Source organism: Glossina fuscipes, unplaced genomic scaffold (assembly GCF_014805625.2).
Source record: "Glossina fuscipes isolate IAEA_lab_2018 unplaced genomic scaffold, Yale_Gfus_2 0, whole genome shotgun sequence".
NCBI classification, from domain to species: domain Eukaryota; kingdom Metazoa; phylum Arthropoda; class Insecta; order Diptera; family Glossinidae; genus Glossina; species Glossina fuscipes.
Window position 1 is genome coordinate 27,550,083 of NW_023998414.1, and position 20,602 is coordinate 27,570,684.

The 20,602-nt window shown below is 32.7% G+C and overlaps 2 protein-coding genes across 4 annotated transcripts in view; both read left to right on the forward strand.

Moving 5' to 3' along the window:
- The window catches only part of LOC119638450 (tyrosine-protein phosphatase non-receptor type 9), a 75,116-nt gene extending 66,923 nt beyond the window's left edge, over positions 1-8,193 (forward strand). For all 3 annotated transcript variants that reach the window (XM_038035228.1, XM_038035246.1, XM_038035238.1), the window contains 5 exons: positions 897-1,804; positions 1,896-2,056; positions 7,349-7,578; positions 7,643-7,850; positions 7,943-8,193. In XM_038035228.1, the coding sequence (XP_037891156.1) occupies positions 897-1,804; positions 1,896-2,056; positions 7,349-7,578; positions 7,643-7,850; positions 7,943-8,169 (1,734 nt within the window). In that variant the 3' untranslated portion in view covers positions 8,170-8,193. The remainder of the gene's footprint in view (positions 1-896; positions 1,805-1,895; positions 2,057-7,348; positions 7,579-7,642; positions 7,851-7,942) is intronic.
- Positions 8,194-17,840: 9,647 nt separating this feature from the next.
- Positions 17,841-20,589, forward strand: LOC119638207 (splicing factor YJU2). Its single transcript, XM_038034877.1, has 2 exons — positions 17,841-19,027; positions 19,107-20,589. The coding sequence occupies exon 1, from the start codon at positions 17,896-17,898 to the stop codon at positions 18,760-18,762; it is 867 nt and encodes a 288-aa protein (XP_037890805.1). The 5' UTR covers positions 17,841-17,895; the 3' UTR covers positions 18,763-19,027; positions 19,107-20,589.
- Positions 20,590-20,602: the final 13 nt, after the last annotated feature.

Below are 20,602 nucleotides of genomic sequence, written 5' to 3' on the forward strand. Positions count from 1 at the left end.
TCGAATACAAACTTATTTCAATTTTGCCTTTAAAGTTCATCAAAACTCATGATACTAATCCCATCTAAATTTTGTAACTAAAAATAATTTCAAATAACTTTTTGACTTGACCATCACCATTATTGACAATCAGTCCTAAGACGGTAGATATTGAAAATGACCATAATTGTCTTGATAGGCTCTTCTCGTTACTACTATTAATTATTATAAGTAATTCATAGCGAGAGAAATAAATTCGAAGGGAATTGAAGATTTGAACCCACGACCTTTAAATTGGCTTAGTAGTCGAGATCGACTGTCTACTCTCAGCCACTCAGGCGGATATGATGATTTTTACATTATAATTTCCTATAACTATATTCGGCTTGAAAATAATTTTTTTTGTATACCTCGCCATCCTCTCTCCGCTGCATATTGACAACTCAGACTGTGTTATAAAACTTGCAAGATATTTTGTCAATTGTGGGCGTTTCAAAGTCCATACAATTTATATGTATATAGGCAGCCCTTTCGTTAAACTATATATTAAAAGTAAATTCTTGAAATTGTTATATTGAATTGTTGTTGCATCATCATAATATTACAATTCACATTCAAATGGATGATGAATTCATTCAAGTTCGAAAAATAATTAAAAAAAAAAAAATTTTTTTTTTTTTTTTTTTAATTGAATTATGATTAAAAGAATGCCATACACAAGAAAATTTTCAAACGAAAATATAAATCGAATTGTTGTCAGTGTTCGTTCCATTGTTTCATTTTTAATTGAATTTACATTTGTAACCGTACGCGCGTGCACACACACACACACACACACACACACACAAACATACATACATACATACATACATACAATTCTAAAGACATAAAAAAAAAAAAATTGATTTCTCTTTTAGGGAGGTTATCCAGCTCGCCTGAAAAAAGTTCTTATTGTTACCGCACCGTTGTGGTTTAAGGCACCTTTCAAAATATTGCGTTTATTTGTGCGGGAGAAATTGCGGGAGCGAGTATTTACTGTGTCTGTGCCTACGCTAAGCCTGTACGTGCCACGCGCAGCGTTACCTATACATCTTGGTGGTACGCTGGAGATTGATCACAATACATGGTTATTGCATTGTCGCAAATCGATGACGAATCGTGAAGACGAATTGCTCACCAATATTGGTGGTTTAGCAGCGACAATAACATCAATAAGCACGAACACGAACAATCAAAATCAAAATATTACGAACATTGCTACGGAAATTAATAATCAACATCATATAATAAACGGTTTTTTGACAGCGAATGAATTAAACGAAAACAATACCGCAACAACCTTAACCAATGGTCATAATCGTCAGCATACTTCGGCCGTCATACCAATAGTCAGTAGTCCAACAAATAATAAATTGATTGCTTTGATCGAGGATAGCGGCAACAGTGATACTAATTATCATTCTGATCTTGCGGTAACGTTACCGTCAACAATAAAAGCTGTAACGCCTTTGGTTAACGGTATCGTTCAGTCTGTAAATAATAGCAGTAGTGGTGGTGGTGGTGGTGGTGGCGGCGGCGGCGGCGGCGGTGGCGGTGGTATTGTTGGTACACAAACGGGTCTCAGTGATTTTTGGACAACCGAGAACCCACCTAGTAGTGCCTCATCTGGGTTTAGTGATGACGACAGTCTGGCTGGGCAAGAGGGTGATCCGAAAACAATTGAACAAATTGTTCAAATGGTAAAAACACTCGGCCGTAAAGGCCTGATTAAAGAGTATACCGACATACGTAGTAGAGCGCCTGAGGGCACATTTACTCATGCCAGGTAAGTGTAGCGCAGCCATATAAATTCGAAACGAAAAAAAAAAACTAATCATTCATTTAATATTTAAAATATTTACAATCGTTATTAACAGAATACGTAATAACTTGAGCAAGAATCGTTACACAGATGTACTCTGTTACGATCATAGCCGAGTGGTGCTTTCTCGTATCGATGGCGACGAATCATCCGATTATATTAATGCCAATTTTGTAGATGGCTACAAACAGAAAAACGCATATATCTCAACTCAAGGTAAATAATAATAAAAAAAAAAAAAAATGTACCAAAATAACAGGAAAAAAAAAAAAGAAAAAAAAAGTAATTTTTTTTTTTTTTTTTCTTTATTTTAATAAAACCCGCCCGCATATTAAATATTGCCTTAAAATGAATGGTCATATTATTGTTTCGTTGATAATGCCTAGGAGGATGACCTTAATTATTTGTTAGGCAAATACAAGCACCCAAATTGTTTGTTGTTAGTTTTGATCATACATATATACAAAGTTGCTTGCTTGCGCTCCATTTTACCCATTTTTATTGCGAGTGCTAATGTAATGCACCATCATTCACTTAACTTAACTGTGGAAATAAAACCTTAACAGCAACTGAATTTCGTCATTAGCTTCGTTTGTTGCCATTCTCTCGAACACACATTAGTCAGTTAACGAGATTAAGGAGTTCATACAATACCCATCCTATACTATAATGCAAACGATTTGCGATTGAACCGAAATCTTATGCAAAACGTATTTATTTAAAATAATGCATTAATAATAAAAAAAAATAAATCGCTTATAGCGGTCTTCCCTTTGATATCAAAATAATTGTTTTACTTTACGCTTAAATATTTAATGTATTATTAGTTCTTCTTTAATTATTCATAAGACGTCAACGTCGTTTGTAATTAAATTTTATTTTTATTAAAATGCACGCAATCTATGCATAACATTAGGAGGTCAAGGTTAACTTATTATTATAAGTTTTATCCGTTATATTCCTATTCAAAACGTCATGAATGAATAATAATTTCAACATGTGAAAAATGTTATTTTGCTCATGAAACAATCATCATTAGATGGGTAAAAATATGAAGGCGGGGGGAAAAAAAAACAAGAAGAAGAAGAAGAAGCAGAAAATACTTCTTTTTTTTTTTTTCTCGAAAATCTAGTTTTTGCATCCACCAGTACACCAGTAACTGTACCAGTAACTTTTCAGTAGCTTCGTTCGTCGTCGAAGTCGAAAAGATGTAAAGGTCACAAGCGTCATTGTCTGCAACTTTGATGCCTATTGCCGGATTTTAATTATCACACTTCTTAGTATAATTGGGGAAGTGTTATGTCATTCTCAGTTCTGTCTCTTTGCGTAATTTTTCTTTTAGGAACGGAAAAAATCGACTTTTTCTCTTTCCCTTCTTACTTTTCAAACTATATGCACTTTGTGTAAATATACAATAGTGGTCGCGTATATATACATATATATATATATGTATATATATGTATGTATGTACATTACTTAGTAAGGCAATCAGAGATGTAATGGTTGTTACAAAGCTACAAGTCGCAATTCATTTATTCCATGTCATTGGATTGACCCCACAGTAGCTTAAGTAAATGAGAGTAAAAAAAATAAAGCAAAAAAAGCAAAAAGTAGGTTGCAAAAGTGAATGCAATTTAAATAGGGTATACGGCTTCATGGAGGAAAATACGCACTGATAGCAGCTGCTTATATAAATGCGAGCATGAAAGCTATATATTCACCTTGAAGCGAATTCTCGATACCAATCAATTTTTTAGCGAATATAAAAAAAAATTCAGTTGACCAGTGGAGACCACTTTTGCATCCAAAATTTCGAGTTTTTCCTAAAAAAATTCTTATAATAAATTTGAAATCACTATTAACCATAATTTTTCTGTGATGATTTTTGATCAAATATATGGAATCGATTTACGGCCTCGCTATCTACAGCTAGTGCTCATGCCATGAAATCCAAAAACAATACGAGCGTCATTTACACAAGCTGTCACACGTACAATTATAAGAAATTTTGCATTCGATGTCGAAGAGAATGCTCGTACACTATCGCGTGCCATCAGGTCTCTCGTTAATGAAAAATCAAAAATTTACGCGCCTGACCGGCAGGGTTTCTATCTCAATTTATACGTTTGTGATAGTTTCAAAAATGGATTCGGAATCCTATGCTGCTCAAAAATACTATATATCTACATGCGGAGGTGTGTTCAAAAGGAGAAGGTGGCCTTTTTCAATTTGATGGACTATACATATATAGTCGTGTTTTAAATTTTATTTTTTATTACATTGATGCACATTTTATCCAAGATATGTTGAGATTATCAGCCATTTTGCATTTTTTCTGCGCATCAAAGGATCTGTGTTGAACTTTGTGTGAGAAGAGGAATAAAGTGTTCCAATTTGTTTTTTGGCGATCCGACTTTAAGTGAAGAAATGTTTCGCAGAAGGCCGAAAAGATATTAACGAAAGATGTCCGCCGCGATCGACGCCCCAGCATATATGTCAAGAACCGATGAAAACATTGAAGGAGTGAAGAAAATTGTTATGGAGAATCGCCGAACGACGAATCACTATTAGAGAACTTGTTGAAGATGCCGGCATATCAGCTATCTAATGCTATGCATTTTTGAAATGTTTTGGGCATGGAAAGTGCGGCATAATAATGGGGCAGTTCACGTGTAATTTTTTGACCAAAAACCACACCGTAACTATGCCGCAGTATTCGTAATCATGGGACATGGACGCCTGCGATTTTTTCCTGTTTCGAAAGGACGGCGTTTTGACGTAATTGACGCGATAAAGGCCGCACGACTGGAAGAGCTCAAAGCCATACCAAAAAGTGTATATCAGAAGTGTTTCGAGAATTGGAAAACGTACTAGTGTGTGATACAAGTGTATTGTAGCTAAGGGGGATTACTTTGAAGGAGACAAAATAGACGTTGATGGACGTTTTTTGGGAAAAATCCAATAAATCCAGAACAGCCTGAACTAAAGGCTATACCTATATTTACCCCCCTTAGGGAACTTTAAATATGGGTCTTCGCACCTTTGTCTTTATTTTTCGTTTTCGTAAAGAAGAATTTTTTTTTTCGTCTATTTTTTTTTTTTTTTTTACATTTTTTTCTAAACAAGTTTTTATACATAATTTCGACTATTCTTACTCGTCGTATTGGTAAGAGAAACGGCACTGCTGCTTAATCTAAGTTGATTTGAAATCACAAATTGCTCGGGTAATCGGATACTCGCGGTTTTTAAGTGTTACCAATTAATTTACACAATTAATATACCTACTCGTCTATCATTTATATATTTTGAAAGTGATGATGACGCCTATACTTATATAAAAAAACAAAAGTCACCACAAGTTTCTTTCTAGAAGATAAAAAATTGAAAAAGAAATTGTATATAAAAAAAAAAAAAAAAAAAAATCAATATAAAAAAACCGCATTCTGACAAAAGTAAAAATACACAAGGACGTTCATTAATTGAATGTATGATGGAACACATAGCAGAACAGTGAACAAAACTCATGAGTAAATGGTACTGCAGAGGAAAAAAAAAAAAAAAAGAAAAAAGTAACAAAGTACATATTTATATATCAACAGAAGATTATTTATATAAAATGAACACAATATGCACTATAGACAAGTGAACGTGTAGACACCGACACCAAGCCAAGCCAAGGCAAATTAAGAAATGTGAAAGAAAAACATTAAAATCTATAAAAGTGCAGATAAAAACAAAAAAAAATAAAAATAAATAAATAAATAAATAAAAAAAGGGAAATGAGGCACACATTGCATTTATATAAATATAATATATACGCGTTTTATATATGGTTTTACTAAAATATTTCATGATTTTTTTTTTTTTTTTTTTTTCTTAAATACTCAATACAAGACTCTAAATGAAGATGGTATTGCAGCTATTGCCAAATAAGATAATCATAGACTAGTTACTCAACTATTAGATCTACTGTCATTCAATATGAATATACAGCTTAACATTACATTACATTTCGGACGGAATCAACTACTTATGTTATATTATATATCTTGCTTACACAATTAATTCCAATTCAATGCGAGAGGTAAAAATGAATTTGTTAATTCCGAGATAATTTTAGTTTTGAAAAAGCCAAAGCAATAATGAATAGATTACGTTAAGTCAAGTATTAAATATAATACATTATCGTTTGATTTAGAAAAGATTAACAGCAGATCTTCATACAAAGAATACTTACATGAACATGATGGAAATGTGCCTATAGGCATAAATAAATAAATGGCTCCATCGAACATCATTTTTACCTCGATTCATCTGTTGTTAGAACAGTCAAGCGATAATTTAGAATATTCAAATATCTAAATCACATTCTGAATCCATTTTATCTCATCTGTCCGTCTGTCCGTATGATGTCCGCCTATGTATTTCCGCGTTTAATCTACAATTCGCAATTTTCGATTAACTGGATGTTTTTTTATATTTCAAGGACAAACTTTATTGAAAACCGATTTGAATTGCATCGGCAACTATTCACCATATGATGCCCTATTTTGAAGATGTCATTACTTGAAATTAAAAATGCAAATTTTTTTCACAAAAATCACGAAGTAATTGTCATCTCGGCATTCTAAAATGAAAGCGAAAAGTTCAGATCGGATTGGTTAATCTTTTAAATCCTTTCTCATATAAATAGTCCTACGAAAAGTAAGTCTTCGTAAGGCGAACAAATCTAATTTTTAACAGTCTATGTCGTGCAGGTTTCGGTATAATAGTGATTTGATATGAAAGTTAATTGCATCAAATTTTGATCACATACATCAATATTTTGCACTTACATCATATCCATATTCCCAATGAAAACTAAATCTTTATACGGCAAAAGGATGTAATTTTTAATATTTTAGAATGAAAATTGTTCCACATCGATAATCCGAAATTGACTGTAACAAATTTGGACCACGTAGGTGAATTTGTTGAACCCGATCTCATAAAAGACGTCTCAGAGAAGTTTCTTTTACGTGGAAATGAACTATAGTATAATAGTTTTCGGTATATTATCACGAAATCCAGTGAGGTATGGTACTAGGCGAAGTGGTATAGGGTATTTAATGATAAGATTTGCCCGACTATAATGTGTTTTACTAGCATTTTCTTTTGGAGCGATGGCGAAGCCCGAAAATTTATAACTTCCTTAACTATAGTTTACTAACTTCGATCTGTCAAGCTCTGCTCTTTGATCATGGAATAGACCATAAATTATTCAAATTTGTTATTAAAATTCACATTTGGCCTCTGGAATATGCTGCATAATCGAGATGCGAGAATCGATTTAATGAAAGTAAAGTTTGGTGATGAGAGTAGCCTTTAATAAGAAACTTTAAATCCGTCCAAGAATTTTTTCTTAAATTGAAATTAGACGCGAAAATTTAGAGGAACCAATAAGCATTCTCTAAATTCCATTCTTATGTAAATCAAAAATTTTTCATTTATTTCTTTCTAATTTTTCAGGTCCATTACCAAAGACATCCCATGATTTCTGGCGCATGATCTGGGAGCAGCATTGTTTAGTTATAGTGATGACAACACGCGTTATGGAACGTGGACGCGTTAAATGCGGCCAGTACTGGGAACCGTCGGAGAATAGTTCCTTAGAATTTGGTAATTTTCTCGTACGAACAGTTAGTATAGAAACCAATGAAGATTATACAGTAGCCTCATTAGAATTGAGAAATACAAAGGTAAGGAGTGTCGAAATATTCGCAAAATAGCATTTAAATATCAAAATGTGTCTTCGTTGCACAGACTGACGAAGTGAGAAATGTGTCACACTGGCAGTTTACCAGTTGGCCAGATTATGGTGTACCTAGTTCCGCCATGGCCATGATTAACTTTTTGCAAAAAGTGCGTGAGAAACAAACACAAATGGTGCAAGCTTTGGGTGATACATGGGCTGGCCATCCACGTGGTCCGCCCATTGTCGTACATTGCAGTGCAGGAATCGGTAGAACAGGTAAAAAATAAAGAAATATAAAATTGTATATCGTATACACCTATATACATATATACATCTATTTAAAAACATATTTTGCATTTAATCGGAAGGTACTTTTATTACTTTGGACATTTGTATATCCCGTTTGGAAGATGTCGGTACCGCTGATATCCGTGGCACTGTCGAAAAGATACGTTCTCAACGTGCCTATTCAATACAAATGCCGGACCAGTATGTTTTTTGTCACTTGGCGTTAATTGAGTATGCGGTATCGCGAGGTATGATTGCCAGTGTCGATCTGACAGGATTTAATGAGAGAGATGATGAATCGGATTAAATTTATAAAATACAAAAAAAAAAACAAAAAAAATACACAAATTCAATAATTATTTATATACATCAAACTACAAAAAAAAAAAAAAAAAAACACACACACACACACACACACGCAAATGTGGATAGAGTGTGGTCGTGAAGAAAAAATTACAAAAGAAAAAACAAAACAAAATATGATGAAATAAAAAATTTAAGAAGGAAGATAACAAAGCCAACACTACCAACACCACCAACTAATTTAATAACAAATTGGATAATTAATGAAAAAAAATAAAAAAATTTAATAAGAAAATGTTAAACTGTTTTTCTTCTCTTTTTGTATTATTAGCAGAAAAGCATCATCCAAAATATTAAATAAATAAATTAATAAAGAAGAATTTTATATATAAAAATAGCGAAAACATATTACTTTACTTTTGTTGTTTGTGTACTATTATATAATTTTTAAACGCTAATTAAACAAAACAAAAAAAAAAAAAAAATATGCGAGAAAATCGATATTAATCAAGTATTTCTTCTTTAGTTTAAACAATAAATAAAAGTAGACAAAAAGGAAAAAAAAAAAAAACAAAAAAATATTTACATGTTAATAATATTATCTAATTTTAATTTAAGACCAAGAATGAAATATGATAGCGAATATTCAATTTTCACTTTCACGTTTTGTTCTTTTCTTCTCTATTTTTTTCTTATTTTCCGTTTTCATATATATTTTTTTTCTTTCTAAACAATTTTCTAAATGTTAACTGTAATATGCTAAATTAAATAAAATAAAAAAATAAAAAAAAAACATACGCATAAAATAAATCGTAATAAAAAAAAATTATGTGAAATAATGAGATAAGAGGGAGCATTAACATATATAAAAGCAAAAAAAAAAAAACAAAAAACAAAAAAAACAAAACAAAATTCATAGTAAATTTAAAAAAAAAAAGCCACAATAAAAAAACATATGACATAATTTAGTATTAATAAAATTGGAAAAAATAATTTTTAAAAAAAAAATTCCAAATATTTGAAAACCATTTCCGTTTATTTATTTATTATTATTTTGAATAACATTTTAAAACATAGCAAAACCAAATAAAAAAGAAATAAAAACATTCTCTGGTGGTGTACAACGAATCGGAAAAACGATATTTAAGATCACATCCAGGAACCATTTTAAAAGTACATTCCAAAAACAAAATAGACCACAGATTCCATATATGAAAAAGTATACAAAATTTAAATAACTAAAAACCGTCCTTTCATTCTTAAGGATAAATTGTAACAATAAATTTTTAAAAATGTTTATTACGTCTGCGTACGAATAATGGAAAAATTTTATATAAAATATTTTATTTTTTCATTAGACACTTATTTTTTGTACCCCGTTACCCAATCATAGCGATACATTAGCTATACGCGTATTTCCGCGAAGCATGTAAAACTTTGATTAACTTCGAATTTACAATATTCTTACCTAAGCCTGTCTGTATCACTACCGCAAAGTCTTATATCTATACACTCATTTTGCCATCTATTTATGCGCTTTTATCGCTGATAGTCAAATCTTTTCGAAAATAAAAAGCAAAAAAATTCCCTTCCATTTAAGATAATAAGCAGATAAAGAAAAATGAATGACTTTTTCAATATACAGGATTAGCTATCTAGCGTTTGGGGGGAATACGAATCTTAAGCAATCGATCGGATCAAACGTTGTTAGGGGAATTGGCGCTTGCAAATAATTGATATGGAATGATGTTAGAATCTGTCGCCGTAGCGAAATGAGAAACCGTTGACCTTTACAAACACTTTTCTGCAAAAAGATTTCAATTTTGTTTTTTTTATAAAGACAAGCTTTAGCTCTTTCGGAAGGGTGGATATAAACAGAAAATCTTCTTGTTTAGTTGTCAAGAAAATCGGTCCCAATGCCTTTAAATTTTTCAAAATTCAAAGGATTTTCGAAACGGAAGATAGTCCATTAGATGAAAAGCTAATTGCTTCGTAGTCTGAAAGTAAAGGTCATATGTTCGTTTAGAATATTTATACCGTATGCTTGATGGATGGGCCTAATAAGTATGATACATCATGAGCTGGGACCAATTTATGGTTCTGGCACCAAATTATGGTTCTAAGAGAGCTTACAGCTGTTAATAAATTATGCATTTTTCTTAATATCGAATGGGAAGTCATTCGGTCTTAAAACTGCTATCAAATAACATATGCAAATTAGGATCGAGTTTAGTCGACATCGCGATCCATAAACCGATTCGATAGCTATGTATATCTGAGCTATAGCTTGGGTTGGGCCTTGGCGATCGCAAAGGCCGCAATTAACAAAGAACTGCATTAGGTGGTGAATATATGTGATTCGCTACAAGGCGAATATTATTTCGATTTGCGATTCCTTTCATTTTTTTTGATTTATTTATTTTATTTCGTCTGTTTATTGCGAAGAACGTTCTTATATTCAATCAAAATTAAACCTGTGGTACATAGAGCATGAAAGATAAAGAAAAATAAAAATAAATTGAAAACAATTCTTGAAATTTTTTCTGCATGTAGAAAAACAAAATTTGTTAGACAAGAATTAAAAGAAATGAAAAGAAAAGAAAAGAAAAACAAAAAAACAAAACAAGAAAAGAAAAAAATTCACTATTTTTGTAACGCTTAAAAAACTATAGTTGAAAATGAGATTAAAAGTAATAACAAAGAAATTTATAAACGTAGTGTGATGCCAGAATATATATAAAAACATTATATACGAACCTAGAAATAACCTCTCTCTATACAACCTATAACGAAAACAAAGCATTTAATATGAATATAAAATAACGAATAAAAGAATATCGTAAATTTTCGTTAATAACAAACATTTTTCAAATTAACTTGAAACTTGAAAAAAATTAAGGTTTTAAATTTAACCAATTGAATGAATGACGACGACTTTATCATCTTTTATCCGTCTGTTATGCATGGACGCGGATGCAACTAATTGCGCAAAAAACCATCTATGAGATTAATTCGATCAACGTTCGTTGCAAGAATCACAGAAAATGAATTCATCAAGTTCTTGTACATCTCTTGTCATTCTATGCCTCTTTTTGGTTTAACATATAAGTTTGCTTTGCAAAGTTTAATTATGTAAAAAATTTCTTAAAAAATTCTTCTTAAGTTACTGCCCTTCTTGGATTCCCCGTTTGTCTCTTAAATTCAATTCTTCTTTCACCTTTAGCTTGGCGCTCGATGCAATTCCGACTGCAAAGTTCTAGTCTTAACTTTGAATGAATTTATATAGCACGTATACCATAAGATTTTAAACCAATCCTTTTACATTAAAATATGACAAAAGACTGTCGCTGCTCATCTAATAGTCTTCCCTGAAATGAACTTTGAAGAATTCATGATTAAGTGCGACAAGACAACCTCATAGAGTCTCTGAAATGCGTTGATCTTGCTTAGAAAATCATTTTCGGATAATAGATTCAACAATGACAGCTTCTTAGATATTTTCGCGACTATGCAGCCAGTCTTCGCTGGTTCAAGTCTCAGTGCGGTGGAGTTCACTTTGGTCGTAAAGTCATATCGATTGGGCACACATCCACTAGGCTGCAGCCGCCAGCTCGCTATTTCTTTCTTCCTTTCTCTTTACCCACTTCTTTCTGACCTGGTGACATCCCCTGAGCGATTGGCCAAAGATATATCTTTTTACAACTACTTTGCAACGTTTGAATTGCTTTCAGTACTACTCTGAGAGAGATTAAAAAATGTCTTTTTTGTTAGTAATTTTCAATGTGTTCTGGGATGCGAGTTAAAAGCCCTAGAAACGAAGTGCGACGAATACATGGGGACCTCATGTTCAATTTACGTTTTCGTCCCCTCAAATCAAATAAAATATAAAGAAATAAAATAATATATGAAGAAATACAATTTTCCTTCTGGTTTCCTAATTATGATTATTTCTTCAATAATATTCTTCTTGCATACACCCACAAAGCAAACGATAGTCCAATATTTAAGTTTTCTTTGGAATATTATTTGAAATTAACAGATAAACAAGTTCTCGTAGATTTTAATAACATAATATAGTTTTAGGCGCAAGTAGAACAGACTGGATTATCGCTGTCGTGAGTGATCAGTCCAGATTCCACAAGTTCGCCGCCCAATTCCCACAAATTCCACTAATTTATGACACCATTTAACTATCAGCTGCTTTTCTCTTAAATTTATTTTCTCTTTCATTTTTTTTTATTTTTATAACTCTTCTTTATATTTATAGTTTACCAGAAAGAGTAATCAACTTTGAAAAATTAATTAATTTTTATTTAATTTACGGAAAGGTTGATATAAACAAGATAAACAAGAATAATGTGCTTATGGTGTTTGATGAGAGCGCGATGACGACACAAAGAGTGTGGTAGTCAATGGTTTTGGAATTTAATGAAATAAAGCGAATAAAGCTTTCATATTAAAAGTTGTGCAATTGGTTCAGAACTTGGCTGGAATATGTTTTTTGTTTTTTTCAATGTATATAAGGCATTTAGGTAATCTAAACTGATAGTGATTCGAGAACTTGTTCTTATATCATTCAAATTTGCCAAATTATTTAAAATCTTTAATGTCCGTGCATCTCGGAAAAATCATAAGGTATAATAGAGACGTTTGTCGATTGAAGGTCGATAGTTTCTTTTCTTTTTAGGTTTTCGTAATACTCCTAATTAAAGGAAGAAGCCAGTGGGCATTTTGTTACACCTTACTCGTCCACAATTTTCGAGTCGAACTGTTGACTTTTTGACAGAAACACTGACACCTTTCGAATAGATGTCCACAGCATGTGCAACGGTCGTGACAACGACTATAAACTAAAAACTTAATAGAGAGATATGACAAATGTGAGAGGGAGACACATAGATAGATAGATATATATATATTTATATATAAAGAGAGAGACGGAAAGAAAAATTCGTTTATCAGGACTACAAGGATTTTTCAGCGTTCGTCGTCCCACTCGTCCTGGAATTGTATGCATATCGCACGACGTGCCACCGCGACTCGCCATTCTTAAATCACACTGCCCACTTCTGGAACAATCTATCAGCAGTGGTCTTTGTCACTGTAACTGACACTTCCACTTTTAAGTCAAACGCGCGCAATCACAACTCAATCTTTTCATCTCTCTCTACCTATAACCATTCCTGACTACTATCACGCTCGGGCCTATAGGGGGGGTTTCTAGATGGATCACGTTAATTCTTTCACTGAAAATGAATATTATCTCAAAATTTCATTTCAATATCTGCTACGAATAGTACGCTATATAATTTTGTGGGTATATACAGTATTGTGGGCAAGGATGTATTTATTTCGCGCGTATGTGTAGGAAAGTTCAGCCTTCCACCTTAATCTTTTGGATTTTGCGCGACGCTAACATATCACGACCGAGAATAAATAGACCATGCGGGATCTTTAGAGCGTATTTTCTATGTGGATAGATCGAGTATACGCCTAGCCTTTGACAGTGTGGTGAATACGGATGTTAGTATATGTACTAACATATGCAAACACTTTGTTCCCGGGTGAAAATGAATTGAAAATGAACAAATAAGAAAATTATGTAAGGCCGTAAGAAACGAACCGTTTACACCCATCAAGACCACACCCTCCAAACACTGGAAAAAATAAAAATTTCTTTACTCCATAATATTGGATGGACGTTTTTCGACTTTTCGATTGTTATACAAGTATTGTAGATTCGTCGACGAAATTTAGAAATTTTTGTTGCTATAGTTTATGGGTAATCAATAAATAAATCATTTTTTTGCCTTTTGGAAAGAGACATGTTATTCGTTTGCGTTGTACTGTGGGCTTGTTCTTTGATCAATATGACCAATTTGCAAAATCGGCGTGTGTGCAACATTTTGCGTATATTTTTAAAAAAATTGAATTTTTTATTCTCTTTTTTACGAGCAGGAGTAGGAGGAGAGAAGACTTACGTTTGACTTTTTTCAATTAAGTGAAGACGTATTAACACAATCCGACGTGTCTTGAGGAAAGCCATGAATAAGCTAAAATCAATCAGACGTAGATCATAATGTGACTCTGTACTCATTAGTTGTGAATTAACACAAATCACACATGGACTCGGAAATATTTAAATAATTGTATCCCTTCTACCTCTCTCTCTCTCTCTCTCTCTCTGTCTCTCTCACCTTTTGCTCTCTTCCGCTTCGTTCATTTCATTTCAATTATAATTCCGCAGAGAAACCAATAAAACATTTAACCTTCATTAGGCAGTTAACAGCTGCTTCAGATTTGACGCAAAGTTACCGTTCGAAAGGTGTAATATTAGAAATTCCTGCCTCAAACTGATATATTTGCATAAATTTTTGCTCATGTAAACATTGCTCATGTCAACTCATCTCTCCATTCATCCTGTACGGCTACTCGAAACCTCAATAACTCAAAAAATTGGGAACGGTCGTGATTCGATCACAAATAAGTTTAAGAGACTCAAAGACGATTTTCGCGATTGATCGATTAACAAAATATTCCCTTCAAGGCGAATCTAATTTTCTTATTTGTAATATTCAGAAAGCTTGTCTGTGTCCAGCATTGCGGAACGTTTACTTTATAATAACACAGATAAGATATAAAAGTGAAGATTATCGTCTACTACTGCGAGGAAAATGCGCTCGTGACATGGCAAGCGAATGTGATTATGGATAAGTTGCGACATTTTTCAATTCGTTCTCAATGATTATATAAACTATATATTATATATAAGCGTATCAGTCGACTGGTCAATATTTTCTAGCACAACATTGCATTATTAAATATTTAAAGCAGACCTGACCATTATAACATAACCCCAACATAAGACAGAAGAAAGTTCATTTTTGCTTTAATATTAATTCCCTTTATATTTTTTTTAGTTAAATTTTACACTTTGTTGAATATGAAATAATTGTGAAAAAAACCTCGAGAAAAAAAATTTTAAATAAATAAAACATTAAACATAAACATCTTACATAAAAAAAAAAAAATAAATAAATAAATAAATAAAGAAAAAAAAGGAAAAATTTTAAGAATTTCTTAAGTATTCGTTCAGTTCTATACCGAGAAAACATACAAACATACATATATTTACTCAATAAATATTGTAAGAAAAAAAAAAAAGAAAAACTTTGGAAAAGGAAAACAATTACACAAAATGCTTTTATTGGTAAAGAAAAATATAGTTGGAAAAGATAACGTAAGAATCCGATTCGATATTAATTATAATCAGCCTTGAAAAATGTTAAAGTTTTCCCAGAGGAAAGCGTCATTTCATGTAGGTGATCGGGGAAACACTATGGATGATATAATTTTTCCTGCAATTTCACGAATCGTTAGGTGTCGGTCTGCTTCAATCATAACCTTTTATTTGTCATCATCAACGATATTTGGCCTACCAGAACGCGGTGAAGCTTTCACTGAAAATTTCCAAAACGAAATTTCACAAACCAATCTTAGCAACTGCGTTCTGTTACAGCACTAGTTTCATATATAGCGCATATATCTCAATACGCCTCTGCAGCTCTTGCATCTTCTTCGAAATAAAATAGGAAAATATATCTTATGTGCTCACTGTGATCTTCCACGTCTCATTGCTATAACTGCATAACCGACCTTTTTAAGAAGTTTTTTACAAAATAAATAAATAAAGCCTGCTTTACTATACCTAGACGCACTGAACGAGAAGACGCACTTTAGATTTGTAAGCTGATGAAATATATTTGAATACAATAGTATTCAGATGAAAATCTTTATTTATTGTTAACATAACTCATACTAGCAATATTCAGTTCATCTTCACTCTCGGTCCCATTAATGTCACCCTTCGCATTACTGTCATCCGAACTATTGTTTTCCTGCCTTTCAAAACTCAAATTTAGAGACAATTTAGTAAAAAAATATTTGAATTGTACCATAAGACCATAAGACGCATGTAAAATATGCGTATATTTTTTTATGTAAATAGGTACGTCTTACAGTTCGAAAACTACGATATATATACCTATAATTATCGGTCTAGCTACTACCTACTAATTAAAGCGTAGTACATTGACATCTGTTTTAAGCTATTCATGCGGTAGGTAGGTTAACAGAAACAACATTTGCTTTAGAGAACTTAAGAATGAGTTTAGCTAATCGTTTTATTTACGATCGTTCACAAAATGAAAATTCGTATCGGAAAGAGTACTGATCCGATGGAAAATTTGAATTAATCAAGCAATTTATCGATCGTCCGTTATTAATATTGCAAAAATTTGTATGGAAAACCGAAATTTGACATTTATTTTCATGATGTTCGCTGGTCTCCCTACAGAATGCACGCAATGACCAAAATGTATGCTATATGATTGCTATTGATATTAAATATAATCGAAGTATTTGCCAGAATCATCTAAATTGAACGGAAGCGGTTTTGCTAAACTTAAACATACGCACGGAGCAGATTGTCCGTTAATGAATTAAAACTTTATATATAAGTATTTCCCATGGCCGTTCAGAATATGATTAGATAGTTCACGATTCACAAAATGCTTAACAATGAATTAATTGAATTTTGATAAGCCAGGGCCAATATAACCTTCTTTCTTCGCAAACTTAACCTGGTATTCTCTTGTCTTCATCGCAATAGCATTTCTGGAATATTACGAAGTCATGGGTAACCGACGGCCCGCGGGCTTCATCCCGACCATGATGTCGTCGACTCTGGCCCACCGGTACGTTTAAAATTTGAAATAATTCAATTTGCTCGCACATATCAATGCTGAAAACGGATTGTATCTACTTTCGCTATCGGACTTTATTCGGACTTCGGCAGTGATATGAAAGTCAGAATTGATTGTTGACGGAAAAAGTTGCCCAACCCGGTTTATATCGGTCCAAGGTTTTTCACAAGATGGTCCATAGCTAATTTATCGAGATCGTCAGCATGAACTAAAATGTGAAACATTGTTCTACGATTAAAGAGATTATTTATTTTATTTATTTATTAACACATATGTAGTCTTGGAGCCATTTTTAAAGCCTGGTATGAGGTTGTTTTTCTTGGATGGATGATGTTAGTTAAAACTACCGAAATCAATGAATCTTCATTACACGTGTATAAACAGCAACAGGTCAGGAAAAACGAAGCGCAAAATAAAAAACAAGGCTTATCCGCAGCTTTGCAAGTGTAAACCTATTCACTACAGCTGTGGCCATCTACCAATTGTAATTAAATTAAAACAAATGTATCGCTTTGAAAATTAACCCCGCTTATGCCGACCTGATACTTTATTTACATATTTGAGAAAGGTGGCGAGATACATTGAAAAGTTGAGCAACTTTTCAAGTTCAATATTTTTGAAAATTTCCATGCTCATGTTCGCTGCTTTTAACCTGTTCAATTTCAAAGCCTGATCATTACAATTTATTCACATCAAAAAAACAAATCTTAATATTAAAAGTAAGATGAATTCACAGTAGCAATAATTTCATTCATTTTATAAATAGAGATTTCTTAGGATTACCGTATTTTTACGATAACAAACGATTACTTGCTTCTTCTTGGAAAAAGTGACTAATAGATTTAATAATACGGGAACTTTAGTTTTGTCGATAACTTTAGTATTATCGACCCCATCCCAGCACTACAAAGATTCAATTATTTTGTGAATAATAGTGTGGAAAAAATTGTATTTTTGTAAGGAAAATGTCTGAAAGAAAAGTGTTAAATAAATATTATCCACCGGATTTTGATCCGTCAAAAATTCCGCGTATGAAGTTGGCGAAAAATCGTCAATATACAGTACGTTTGATGGCCCCTTTTAATATGAGATGTAAGACCTGCGGTGAATATATTTACAAGGGTAAAAAGTTTAATGCACGCAAAGAGGACGTTGAAAATGAGACCTACTTGAATATTCGTATATATCGCTTTTACATAAAATGTACTCGATGCTTACAAGAAATATCATTCAAGACTGATCCCAAAAACACTGACTATGAAATTGAAGCGGGTGCGACGCGTAACTTTATGGCTTTAAAATTGGCAGAAGAACAAGCTCGCAGGGAAGAAGAAGAGGCTCGTGAAGAAGAAACAAATAATCCAATGAAATTACTAGAGAATCGTACCCAACAATCGAAAAATGAAATAGAATTGTTGGAATCTCTAGAAGAGTTACGAGACTTAAACAGACGTCAAGAAACTGTAGATTACGACTTAATGCTTAAACAATACAATGGCGAAGATAAAATTAAAAGGATTATGGAAATGGAAGCGAAAGAAGATGAAGAGACGATCAAATCTATGCGTTTAAAACATAAAAGATTGCAAGGAGACGCCAAGATTTTGGAAGAAACAATTGAACCCGTGGAAGCTCCAGCGAAAATGAAAAAACCCAATACAAAAACTAAAGTGGAAACATCTACAAGTCAGTGTTCAAGTCGAACGCAAAAAAATATTTTATCAAATATAATTAAACGTAAACTACTTGACGAAAATTTATCTAAGCCCAAAGTGGTGGGAGGTTTGTCGCTTGTTAATTATTCCGAAAGTTCCGATGATAATTCCGAATAAAATGTTTGTAAGCAAATAATGAATAATGTCCTTGTAATAAGGTAAATAGGGTTTTTAATTGCACGCTCGTCTTTCGTATATGTTCCTTTTTGTAGCCCTACCATATATAAACCTATGTATCGGCAGTATCAACAAGTTTGGATAATACTGAAAAATACACTTATTCCCGGGACTATTTAAATAGAAACAGTATGGAAATACCTTGATCTGCATCAGGCATTTAGTTCGACATTACATTACAGTAACTAGACGCAAACATGTGCAAGTAATTAATTTGTTACATTTATCGAAAGCAATTACTTGCATAAGTAAATCTTTCTCTTTCTGATTGGATATCACTTAAGGATATAGGGCTTTTCTGATTTAATGGATGAAGAAGAATATCACTTTTCATAAGGATGACGAAATCCTTGATTAATAGCCCTTTGTGCTTCTTGCTGCAAATTTTATGGATAGCTGTATCTTGAGAACTAATTGTCTCGCTGGATTCGGTAAACTTCGGTAAACAATACATGGACTACTTCTTAGAAAATGGTGCATGACGCCTGTTTGAACGTCTATCCAGATTACCTCTCATGACTATCGATATCATCCTCGTTTAAAGTATTACTACTTAATTCCGTTTGCTGTGCTATTTATATTTATTCATTTTTTCAAACATTACTTCCTTGTTGTGTGCCTCAAATGTTTCATTTATCAATGTCCTCAATTACAATCGAGATCGCGCGAGCAAAGGAAGGCTTGTAGGCGGCAACTATACACTTTAATATGTTTAAAATTTCTTGTTTTTCATATATATTTACCCAAAAATATATCTTAAGGAACGTACTTTGATGTTATGGATATTATAAGTTATAACTATTCGTGACGGGAATGCATCATATTTATGTTCGTCTTGTTAGGCTTGGAGATAATCTCCAGTGCACAGTCGTATAAGACAGGCACCTTGGAAGGTAATTTTCTTTGTCATTGGATCCTTTACTTGGTTTACGACAAAGTATTTATAAAACAAAGTATAGAAAAGTATGACGTTAATGTTTGCCTTCTTATCAATCGTTTAATGAAACTGGTGCGCATATCACCAGATAAATCGAATTTTTTTTAAGTCGAAAGATGGAGACATGCACTATTAATGCTTTCGTTTTTAACATGCAGATACTCACATCAAAGACCCCATAAAGAATGTAGGTAGTTTCGAACTTCAAAAGCCCTCGCTCATCTAAATCCAATCACTACTCACACGTCATTTAAAATTTCAGTGCAATGTAGGGTACCCACGAAGACGATATTAATAAGCATTTTCCAATCCACAGCGAATGCTTAATTAAAGTTTTCTGAACTACTTTGCGAGGTTAACTACAAGAAGAGGGGTGTGGGATCATCTAGTACGCCCACCTACACTAAACCGCTGCAATTGCCATATATATTAACTTGAGATGGATTGCGTTAAAAATTCATCCTCATGGAAACCAAACTATCTCACGTATTACTTTATAAAGACACCAAAGTGGGTTTAAAAATAGCTTTAGAAATTTGGTCGGAAATAGCATGCCATCGATCAACAGATTGTTACATTTGTGCGTTAATGTCCATTATTGAGTAAACTCAATTCAAGGAGCTTACAGTACCGTGTACACTAAGAACACCTATGTTTTTCAAAAGGAGTAAAAAATTGGTTTTTGCTCATTACTCATAAACTATGGCAGATAAACGTACAAAAATTTGAAACGCATATGGGTAATGCTGCAGTCTCTGCACAAGAATGAGAAAAATTGACCACGTCTACTCAATATTATAGCGTATCATAATTAAATTTTTTTTCAATGTCTTCATAACGCGC